The sequence below is a fragment of the Carica papaya genome, chromosome 5 (assembly GCF_054855325.1).
Source record: "Carica papaya isolate Zhongbai chromosome 5, ASM5485532v1, whole genome shotgun sequence".
Taxonomy (NCBI): domain Eukaryota; kingdom Viridiplantae; phylum Streptophyta; class Magnoliopsida; order Brassicales; family Caricaceae; genus Carica; species Carica papaya.
Window position 1 is genome coordinate 1,526,332 of NC_142313.1, and position 12,168 is coordinate 1,538,499.

Genomic DNA, 12,168 nt, shown 5'->3' on the forward strand with positions numbered 1-12,168 from the left:
AATCATACATACGTTAAATTTTATAATCATTCTTACTTGCGTTATATATCAAAATCAATTAGTTTCTAATTTTGAGATTTTCATTTGCATTAGATTAATGAGCTGCTAATCTGTACTTAATTAATTATAATTAAGTAACTAAACTCTAAACCTTGCCTGACTAAGTTAAAAACTATAAAGCTAGGGTGGTGGCTTCTCAAATTCATATACCCTTTTTTGGCTTTACTAATATTAATATGTACACGTGTGTATATATATATATATATATACATATATAAGTTGGTGTATTCTGGCTTATAATAGTGATTTAGTACACCAATAATTATAGTGTACCATGTACATAAAAATTGATGCAGGTTTAAATACTATATTGGTATTATATTATTTTTTAAATATTTAAATTTATTTATATATTAATATTTTTCTATTTTAGTATCATTATTTATTGTACTATATGAAAGTAAAATCCACATTTAATACTAAAATTTACATGATAATCCTCCATTAAATGCTACAATTATTGCTTAATTAAGATCGCATATGGTATGATAATTAATTATGTAGTATTAAATTACTCTTTGGTGATGGTAAGTTTCCTCTTAAGGAATTTTAAATTTCTTTAAATTAGCTAAAATTTTAGTCTAATTAAGCATAATGAATATAAAAATATAAAAATATAATATAATTTTCATTACATTAATGATGATATATATATATGTAAAATAATTACTTTCTTAATGAGGAAATAATTCCTTTTTCTAAGATGGAATATCAGGAAAATAATATTATTCTCTATTTTGGGTTATAATTAATTAAATTAATTTCCATTTATTAGCTCATGCACGGTTCTCTCTTTTGTCTACTATAAATTAGTATTTACATTGTGTGTGCATATGCAATTCTACCAAATAAGATTCACCATCTCTATATAAATCCAAGTTGAAATTGGTTACTACTAGCAATGGGGAAAAATAGTAGTAAGCCTCCACCAACCTATGCATGTCCGAATTGTCCGAATCGAGTTTTTCCGAATCTACATTCACTATCTCAACATCAAAGGAATTGTCTTGTTGAACGGAGTCGGAGAAATACTACGAGCGGGGCAACTCCAGTCCAGTATCAAGAACATACTGTTTATATTCTGGAGTCTAATCCTTTACCGCCACAACCACCACAATCGCCAACATCTACAGCAGAAAGTAGTAATGGTAGAAAATAATTTTTTATGTAGTTCTTCGGATTTCATCAAAATTATCACCATTGAAAATGGTTACTACGGTTATTTAATGTAATCCAAATATAAAGTATATTGCTATATTTACCTAATTTATTTAAATAATAATAATAGAAAATATTTACATTATATGCAAATAAGAGAAAGCCTAACACCTTGTTTGAATAAATTTTATTGATGGTTAATTAATGTGTGATAATGACAGTGATTGGATGATAATAACGAACGAGAATGACAATTTTTTTTTTTTATATTTAGATGATTGTATATTAATGTCATATTTTTATTTGGATGATAGGTTAATACGATTATATTTTCAATCAAATTATTAATTTACCCTTACTTATTATATGTAATAGTAAGTATTATATAAAAAGTATATAATGAAAAAAAAAGTTATTTACCAATATAATTATATTTGTATTTAAACAAATAATTATTACAAATTAAATTTTTATATTTAATAAAATAGATAATAAATTGTGATGATAAACATAAAATTAAATATATTATATGGAGTATAAAGAAAAAAAATGTAACCTGCCAGTCACATACCACTGATTCGGTAGTTTTAAAATTCATTCCAAATTTGTCGGTCAGATACCGTTTATTACATTGGAAGTTAAAAAAAACATAATTTTCTCACACCTGTGGAGTAATATACATTAAAAATCTTATTATTTACCATAATTCAAACTGGGTATAAGAAAATACATGATTAGTTCCTAATGATATGCCATAATATTATACATAATCTACAATTAAGATAAACTTTTACAATCTATGCTCTAAAATTAAATAGTTACATTATTAAATATAATTGAAACGTAATATTATTTCGTTTGGTTTTCAATTCAAAATTCTCGTATCTGTTTTAGGAAAACGTAATTTGATATTCCAATTAAAATTATAAACCGTCAAGATACTGAAAAATTAAAATTAAAATAGGAATTGAACCCACAGATTATACAAATAAATTATTTGTGAAAGATTATTGGTGACCATTTTTCTCAAATTCTAAAGCTATGTTTGGAATAAGGGTGATTTAGTACATCAATAATTAGTTAAACGGATATATGCATAGTTAACTTTGTCTACACATTGTTTATTGTAGTGTCATGTGTACATAAAAATTGATATCGATAATTATATTATTTTTAAATATTTAAATTTATTTTGTATACTAATATTTAGTTATCTCAGTATCTTTATTTTTTTAAAAAAATATATGTATTTACGTAAATATGATTATTTCTTCTAGCTGATATCTAATTTAATGAACTTTCTACTTATTTGATGGGATGGTAAAGAAATTATCTATGGTTAAACTCTTCACAACTTACCAATGGATATAATGTGTTTGATATAAAGAGTTTATCAGTTTAGACTTAGATGTAAGAATTTGGATATCTTATTTGTATTAATGAATTTATGTTGTTAATTTCCTAACGTGGTTATTAGCAGAAATTAATTGAAACTTTAGCATGTGCTCACGAACGCATACTTTTGACAAATTTAATTCGATGAAGAGATAAATCAGTAACTCTTTCAATTGTGCAAACAAGATTGGTTGGATTAGTCCACTTTTGTATAGGCTATATATTCACTTATACGGCTTTCTTGATTGTCTCTATATCTGATAAATTTAGTTAATTTTTATATACGAAATAATATGATTTATGTTAATCTTTTAATGGAGAAGAGAGTATACCTTCTTATATTTCTATATTTCGGATCCGATTTGTGTCATCATCATTGATAATAGAAACTGAAACATTATGACAAAGAAAAGTATAATTCGTATAAAATTTTAATTTTTAATTTTTTATTAAAAATAATGAAATTACAATAATTTTTATATTCTAAACAATACGTGATATGAGATATGAAAATTTATTCAATTCGAAACAATTAAGTGCATAACAAGTGATAAATCCATTAATGGTGTTAATAGTAACTTATGGACATAGATTAATGTAAATATTTTTTAAAATGAAGTAATAAAAAAAATAAAAACTTAGTACAATTGATGAATTCAAATATTTAAAAATAATATAATGATTTAATATTTAAATCTTTTCATATGTGTATATAATATATAGTTGGATATAATAATAGAAACTTGGGTACATAATATTGTATTATATGAACGTGAAATCTACATTTAATACTAAAATTTACATGATAATCCTCCATTAAATGCTGTAATCATTGTTTAATTATGATCAGATATGATATGATTATTAATTATGTAGTATTAAATTACTTTTTGGTGATAGTAAGCTTCTTATAAATATGTAGAAGACCGGAACCTTGGATAAAATAAATTCATAATTTAAATGCGGAAGTATATAATAACGTTAGAGTTTTTATTATTTACACATAAATTAGCATGTCCAATAGGGTTATAAAAATGTCTATTTCATAGTAGTTCATAAACAAAAACGTAATAACGTATGAAAATAGTAAATAAATGTCGTAGGGAGGTTACCCTCCACTACCTTTTGATAAGATTCGGGAGAACATCTACTCACAGCCCTCATGCTAAGAGGATTTGAATTTTGATCTTCTTAATCTGAAATGATTAATAGGAGAGGAGGTGAGCTACAGTATCCCAATAGAATATCACACTACTCACCGATACAGAAGTTGAAGGTTGGTTAAAATCATAAAAATAACTAATGTAGATCTTAATTTAAATAAATTTATTTATTATAAGAAAAATAATTTATTGCATACTTACCGTTGCGAGATTTTTAAAATCGATCTATAGAGACAATAACTCAAATAACATTATGATTTCATAATCAAGTGAGTAATAGCAGCGACTTTCTTTTTTATCTGCTTACTGGTACCTCTAGGGGTCCATAGGGATGTTCCACTATGCGTGAACCCAATACCTAAACTTGTTAACTAGCTGGCTGTCCCCATACTCCCGTCCGGTATGAGTGTCAAAAATACCATCTCTCGATACTCCGTCCGGTATGAGGGTAAATCGGGCCGTCCTCATACCCTGTTCAGTATGAATACAAAAAATATCATCTCTCAATACCCCGTCAGGTATGAGTTAACGTTTATGGTAGAGTTCTCTATATACCCGATCTGTCCACAATCTCTCAAGATATCTAGTAAGACAATCATTTATTAATTCACATAATCAAGCAATTTCTCATTTGCATATTAATTTCATATTTCACAAATCAATTGTAAATCGCACAAAACAAGCGATATATGCATCAAAGAAGCACAACTGAATCATTTAACCATTTTAATATATTATCATGTATTTAAAGCTGTAAAATTAAACAATCAGTTAAACATGACAAATAAATAACCAACCGGTTCTCGTTTAGTTAGTAACATGTAATTATTCTCAAAGTTTTCTAAATTTCAAAAATATCATGTTATTGATTATTAAGCTTCAATTCCATAACAGGGAATAGAGTGAGAGATTCTCACCCGAATCGATATTCGAAACGCCGAATTTTCTACTGCGCCTATTGGGAGTTCCCGAATTTTTTGCATTTTTTTCGAAGATTAAATACGTTTCACACACTTAAAAATACCCTAAAAAACTTAAAATCGGTGTTAAAAATTCTTTTCGACCAATTTTGAAATTTCTACACGGTGGCATTGCCGTGCTCCGACGACGGCACCACCACTAGCGGTGGCGGTTTGCCTCAGTCTGACCGTTTTCGACCAATTTTGGCCGACTTTATACGTATCCCTATGAAAAAATACGTTAGGGGGTCTCAGTTGGCCGAAAAAAATCAGAAAACAGAAACCCACTGGTTGTGGGGTTTCCGGGTGCGGCGGCTCAGCCAGCTCATTTTCGCGGCTGAAATTTCTTCTTCAGTCAACCTGCAAAAAAAAAAAACGATGAACACAACGGTAGAAAAATCGCACGAAACGGGAAACATATAATAGCTCATCGGAGGAGGTTGCAGATTTTGTCTGCCGCTGCTCTACCGGGCTTTGCTCGCAGTTTTTAACTCACTTGTTGTTCGTTTTGCCCCAATATGGCCACATGAGTGCTTGGAATTGAATTCTGAGCTGGTAGGAGAATTTTTACCTTCTTTGGCGGTCGAAGGTGACTCTGATGTAGCAGCGGTCGGCGGTCGGCTCTCTTCTCCAGCGTCTGGTTTTTCTTCTCCGGCAGGGGATTGACGGTTAGGATTCGAGTCCAATGTAATATGAAATATTTATACCTATATTGCATTAATCTGGGCCGTCTATCGTGTTTGATATTGACCGTCCGATTGCACTTAAGGAGAAAACGAATCTATATCGTTTATCACGTTTGATCTCGACCGTCCGATCGCGCATAAGAGAAAAACAGATTCGGATCGTCCATTCGCGCGAGATCACTCCTGGGTTGTTCGATTGCAGGACACGCGGATCGCCAACGTAACCTCACGCGTGACACCGAGTCAGCGTGCCTTGCCACGCGGCCTACTCTGATTCGTCAAGATTGCTAACTGGGCAGTACTACGTGGCCAAAATTTTCTTATTTGCACTCTGATCCTTTTGTTCAAATTTTTCTTTTAAAAACCTTTCAATAATCCAAATTTTCACCTATTTTATTACATTAATGATGAGATAAATATGTAAAATAATTAATTCTTTAATAATTACTTTCATAATGAGGAAATAATTCCTTATTTAAGATGCAATATCAGGCAAATAATATTATTCTCCATTTTGGGTTACATTTAATTAAATTAATTTCCATTTATTAGATCATGCACCGTTCTATCTTGTCTACTATAAATTAGTATTTACATTGTGTCCGAATATGCATTCTACCAAATAGGATTTCAACCATTGATTCACCATCTCTATATCAATCCAATTCTACTAGCAATGGGGAAAAATAGTAATCCTCCACCAGCCTATACATGTCCCAATTGTCCGAATCGAGTTTTTCCGAATCTACATTCACTATCTCAACATCAAAGGAATTGCCCTGTCGAACAGAGTCGAAGAAATAGTACGAGTAGGTCAACTCAAGTCGAGTATCAAGGACATATTGTCTATATTCTGGAATCTAATCCTTTACCACCACAACCACCACAATCGCCAACATCTACGGCAGAAAACAGTAACGTTAGAAGATAATTTTATTTGTAGTTTTTTAAATTTCGTCTAAATTATCACCATTGAAAATAGTTATTAGGGTTATCTAATGTAGTCCAGATATAAAATCTAGAGCGGGTAGCGGGAATCGAAGCCGCATCTCCTAATCGAATTGTTTGGGATTCAGAAGAAGCATATTGCTATATTTATGTAGTTTATTTAAATAATAATAATAATAGAAAAAGGTTTCTATTACATGCAAATAAGAGAAAGCCTAAAAAGTACATGCTTAGTTCCTAATGATATACCATAATATTATACACAATCTACAATTAAGATAAATTTTTACAACCAATGCTGTAAAATTAAATGATTACATCACTAAATATGTTTGAAGCATACTATTATCTTCGTCCTGTTTTCAATCCACAGTTTTCGTATCTGTTTTCACACACGAAGAACAAAGTTTGAGAGAATCGTAATTTGAAATTACAGTTAAAATTACAGAGCATCAAGATACTGGAAAATTAAAAATAAAATACGAATTGAACACACAGATCATACGAATTAATCATTTGTGAAAATTATTGAACTTTTTAATCAGTTTCTAAGGCTATGTTTGGAGTAAATATAGAAATTTAGTAAAATTTATTTGTGAATTTAGAAGTTTAAAGATTGTATGAGGATGATGATATAACAATTGACCATATAAAATTCTATATGAAATTTTAAATGGGGTTAATTTTTTTTAATGTTCTAATAAAATTACATTATCTCATAATTGAAATAAATGTGATGCATACTTACATTATCATCTTCTATGATTTTCTGTTCATTCTAATATTTCATTTTCATTTTAGATAAATTTTAAATATTACAAGAATTAAAAATTTTAAATTTCTTTTTGTAATTTTACTTATCATAATTAATGCCTGTATAAAGGCTATTAGCTTGGGTTTTATTCTTTATTATCTCTCCATGTGTTTGTTTTTTGTCATTATTCTTTCTAATCTATCTCGTTCATTCGATTTATTCTTATATTTTTTCGCATTTATCCCTAATTTTCTTCGGCTTGTCTTTATTCTTTTATTCTCTTCCCCCATATTTTTTTTTTCTATTTATCTACTTGTAGAATAATTCTGGTTCTACCACTACTTGTCCTACATCAAAGTGTTGGTTAGAAAATGATCTCTATCAAATTTGCAATTCATTACATTCACATAACTTATATTACTTTCATCGAATCTTAAAGTCTGAACAAATAACAGGATTTGGTCAAAATCACAATAACTCGGAGATCAAGTGTATGAATCACTAATTTCCTTCAAGACTAAAATCCAAACCAAAACTCATCAGAAAAAAAGGAATATTGCGAGATAACTATGAGTGAAAGTGATTATACTAACAAAATAAAATTCGTACCAGTATTTCCGCGATCCACCTTAGCAAAACGCCCCTTGATTCTTGTCCTACCTTCAGCCCGAACCTTTCGTGATTCATACCTTATCTGCTTATCGTACCTGTTGTTTTCCATAAGACATGTCTGGTTAAGAATTCCAAAGGTGTTAAGCCATGAAAAGTCACAGACATAAAGCAAAGAGTTATTTCCAACTTCACCTTCTTGTTTTCCTTTTTTCCTTATACCGTGAGATTGCAGAATCTCTCTCCTGGCTGTTCAAGAACTCGTGTTGAGCAACCCTTGGGAAAGGCGGTAAGGTCTTGTTACTAATTGGTTCTTGTGAAATACTCTCATGCACATCATTAGTCTGATTTATGCTGCCACTAATATCTATCAGTTTGTTAGAAATCGTAGAATCTTCCCTGATGTACTTTTGTAATAATGAAGGAAGAAAATCTTGATCTGCAGGCTCATCCCTATCTCCAATCCATTTAAATCCAGCTGCCTGCATTAAGGAAAAAGCAGAAGCTAAATTAGACAGAAAATTTTGTAGAATAATTGAACTAATTAACCAAATGGAAGTGAACCCACAAAATATGAGAGTCCTCCACATCCTTTGATCGGTTAAAAGGTAGTTTTGGTAAGAAGGATTCTATATATTTCGTTGACGTGAAGGATGAGTTTTTCTGAAATAAAAAGTATAAATTTTTATTAACAAGCACCAAGAGGGTACCAACCCAACATGAAGGATAAGTTGATAGAGGCATATTTCAATATTTCAACCCAGTGACCGGAAAAACTAATGTGTGAAGCTGCCTCTTATTTCACCAGATATTTGTAAAAATAGCAAGATATTTGATGGAAAATGAAAGCCTTGTGACCAAGAGGTTTACGAATCGGGTCCAAACATGTACCTTTTTTTTTCAATCATGAAATAAATAATACATTAAATTCCTATAGGAGCAAGGCAAAAATCAGTGGAAAGATATTGCTAATGCAACCCAGCTTGTTTCTTTGTTTGTACATATTTGCTAATGTTCTATATTCCTCTGCATTTTGAGAATATAAGGGCATAGTCTAGTATCATAGACTTAGTTAAGCATTTCAACTAGTGTCTGTCCTTTCAAACAATATGCCCATGACTCGAAACTGCTCAGTTACTTGCTGCCATTTTGAAGCCAACTCCTTTCTCAACATAATCAGTAGCAAAATCCCCCAAAAATCACCTTTCACTAACTCAATCGATCAAGAATCAAAGAAGATGAACATGGCAAACCAATCAAATTTGGAATATGTTATGCTGACATGAGAACAACAAACAAGATATAGAGCTCAAATCAGAAGCCAATTTAGGAAGAATAGGAAAGCAGGAATTATATATATAGACATATATATATATATATATATTTACCTGGCAAGTAGGGAAGGAAATCTGATCTTCCTCATGCTGGGAACCTACAAAAGTATTGCCATGCTGCATATTCCATTCTGTTGCCAGCAACTGGAAATTGACAACAGGTTCAGCATCTTCATTATCATAACTCAAATTTTCTGATTTTGCCAGCTCCCGGAGCTGACTCAGTATGTCTTCCTTGTGTTGTCCACAAGCAGCATTTCGATTCTGATTCAATGACAATATCCAAAACCAGGAAAAATTTACAATAGTGTATATGTAGCTTCAATAAATACACACAACAATCAAGGAATCTCTTTCCCTACGAAAAAGATTAAAGCAAAGATATCGGGATCTAATTTATAAAGAACGATCAATGATCCAATTGAACACAAGCAAATAATAAAAATCTGTTAATCAAAAAATAAAAAAATGAAACAGAAACAGGCTTATTCTTATTCCTCTCCAACAACCAACAAAAGCTGTTTTCCACCAATAAACTAAACAACATCAATAACAAAAAGAACTAAGAAATCACGATAGAAGAAGATAAAGATTTATAAGATTGATTGTAGGTGGCAGGAGTTTGCCATTAACACTAAATTTTAGTCCCAATGCCCCCGATCCCTGACCTTACTCCATAGAAATACAAGGCCTCTCACTCTTACTTCCTGAATAAATAGTAACATTAAGACCATGTTTGAAGCAAATAAATTCCACTTAAACTTGTGAAAAATTCATTTGCAAATACACATTTTTATTACTAGAGCTGATGAAATGTGACTTTGAATTCATTAGTTTCCAACATAGCTTAGGCATGTATATGCTCAAACTTAACACGAAATCCAACAAAATTATATAAAACAGAAGTGAAGTAAGTGAAATTAGATATCAAAACCAAGCAACCAACTACCTAAAAATTGAAACTACCCAGCTCTAGTTCATAAATATATACGAACAGACCCAAAAAGAAATAGTAGAGAAAACACAAAATTAGACCCAAACAAGAAGGACCCAACTGGTACTTGCCGGGAGAGAAGGAACATCCATAGCCCGAAAATTGTGATCCAACTCGCCGGAAACAATCAAATCGTCAAGACTAGTAAACGTCGGAGTCTCCCAAACAAGCAGCTCCGATAACCCATCAATATCAGACTGATTTAACCCCGTAAGTTTCCCGTCATCTTCACTCGAAAACAGAGCTTTCTTACCCAACCCTTCAAGTCCAACAATGGCGACCAATTCAGTCACTGTGGGACACCCAGTGAACCCCTCAATGGGTCTCCTATCGTGAACGAGAGAAACAGACAAGTTGTGAGTTTCCCAGTCGCAATTTTGGCAGAGAACAGACTGCTCTGTTTCGCAGAAAATGGAGGCAGGCGAATTGTCACAGACGTCGCATAGTTGCGAGCGGGAGTGCTTGGTGAATAGCTGATTGGCAGAGTGAACCTCTCTGTCGCAAGAGAAACATAACTTGGCGGAATCAGCTCTGCAATACAAGAGAGCTGTTGTGTTGTTACAGTAATCGCATAATCGTTTCTGTTGATTCCGGGATTTCATTGCTGGGTTTTCCGGTAATGAATCTGTGGGTTTCATGGGTTTTCTCCTCTTTTTTTTTTTGTGAGTTAAGAAATAAAAAAGGTCTGTTCACTTTTTGTGGGTTTAAAACTCATTCATGCGATCTTTCATTTTCAAGTTGCTTAATATCTTGACAAGAGGGGGGAGACAGAGAGAGAGAGAGAGACAGAGGTTTATCGTTTCTTGGTGAACAAGCAGGCTTTACACTTGAGAGAGAGAGAGAGAGAGAGAGAGAGAAGATTTGAGAAGTTACAATGAATTTGTACAGAAATGGTCATGGGTTGCTTTTCTGCATTACAAAACAAACAAGACACAGAGAGAGAGAGAGAGAGACACCACCCGCTTTAAATTTGACTGCCTCCCACAAACTTTAAATAAATTAATCTCTTATAAATTATAACTTATTATTTAAAATTTAATTTTTATATTATAATTAGTGTGTGTAAAATATATCAGATATTTATATACTATTATTATATAAAACAATTTAAGAAAATATTATATAAAATACAAATTTGGGTTTTGTTGGGAATTCAACCAAAAATAATTAATGCAAAGATGGAATTTTCTAAGAACAATCACGAGGTATCTTGGCCGCATAAATGTATCGTTAAAGATAAAAGAAAATATTATTTGTACTCGACTTCCATCTTTTTGTCTAAAAACAAGTTTAATATCTCCATATATACACACACACATATATATGAATATATGTAGAATTTTCAATTACAATTTATAATAATGAGGTTGATTATCTCTTCCATCCAACCATATCTAACCATGTATATAGTAAGTGGGTAGTTATTGTATCGTAATATAATTAATAATTAATATTTATAAAGAGCATACTACTACTTTTTAATATAATATAGATCACAGTACCATTAAAAAGTATATATATATTCATTAATTTAATAATATATATATATCAATCATAATATAATACAAATAATTTTTAAATTAAATAATATTATTTAGAATTATAAAGATGGTAATAGAAGAATAGGGTCAAGGAGAAATCAAAATTTTCATTTGTTTAATCACACCAGAGCTGATATTTTCTGTTCTGTGGGGGGCCAGCTACTTAACCCTGCTTTCAACAATGAAATAACTAGAAAGTGATATACATATACATGTATGTATATATATATATATAAATATCAAACACTTTTAGTAAATTATTATTTAATACTTTGCCTTGTCTTACAAAAAGATTTTAATACACAGAATTTGTTATGTACCATTAAATTCAAATAATTAAAAAAGATTAAAGTAATCATCTCAAGCTTAAGTTTAGGTGGGTCAATGTTTTTTTAAGTACACAGATTTGGATAGCCGTAAATGGCGGGTCTGTACCTTTTCGTCCCTTCAACAGAGCTGAAACATGTCTAGCTTAAAGTCACAAAGTCATCCTGAGTGATTCAAAGTATTCCATTTCATTTTCGAAATTTATTGAATGCTTAAAAGTCATCATTTTAGATTAGTATT

At 30.9% G+C, this 12,168-nt stretch overlaps 1 protein-coding gene across 3 annotated transcripts; it reads right to left on the reverse strand.

Moving 5' to 3' along the window:
- Positions 1-6,034: 6,034 nt before the first annotated feature.
- LOC110821477 (B-box type zinc finger protein with CCT domain-containing protein) lies at positions 6,035-10,960 on the reverse strand. 3 transcript variants are annotated; one of them, XM_088219943.1, is made up of 5 exons: positions 10,132-10,951; positions 9,121-9,330; positions 7,928-8,214; positions 7,733-7,830; positions 6,035-6,320 (listed from the first exon to the last, which is right to left on the reverse strand). In XM_088219943.1, exons 1-5 carry the CDS (start codon positions 10,696-10,698, stop codon positions 6,268-6,270), a joined length of 1,215 nt encoding a protein of 404 aa, XP_088076069.1. In that variant the 5' UTR covers positions 10,699-10,951; the 3' UTR covers positions 6,035-6,267. The 3 variants fall into 3 exon arrangements, with proteins under 3 accessions (XP_088076069.1, XP_088076070.1, XP_088076071.1); XM_088219944.1 differs by lacking the exon at positions 6,035-6,320 and adding an exon at positions 6,508-6,751 and having other exon boundaries at positions 10,132-10,949; XM_088219945.1 differs by lacking the exons at positions 6,035-6,320; positions 7,733-7,830 and adding an exon at positions 8,301-8,395 and having other exon boundaries at positions 7,954-8,214; positions 10,132-10,960.
- Between the last annotated feature and the right edge of the window lie 1,208 nt (positions 10,961-12,168).

Excerpts from the sequence above, each read along its gene's own strand:
- LOC110821477 (XM_088219943.1), bottom strand. The coding sequence starts at position 10,698 with ATGAAACCCACAGATTCATTACCGGAAAACCCAGCAATGAAATCCCGG. Across the intron at positions 7,831-7,927 it reads GAAAAAAGGAAAACAAGAAG|GTACGATAAGCAGATAAGGT; the intron begins GTGAAGTTGGAA and ends GGAAAACAACAG. Across the intron at positions 6,321-7,732 it reads GGTGGATCGCGGAAATACTG|ATGTTGGCGATTGTGGTGGT; the intron begins GTACGAATTTTA and ends TTTCTGCCGTAG.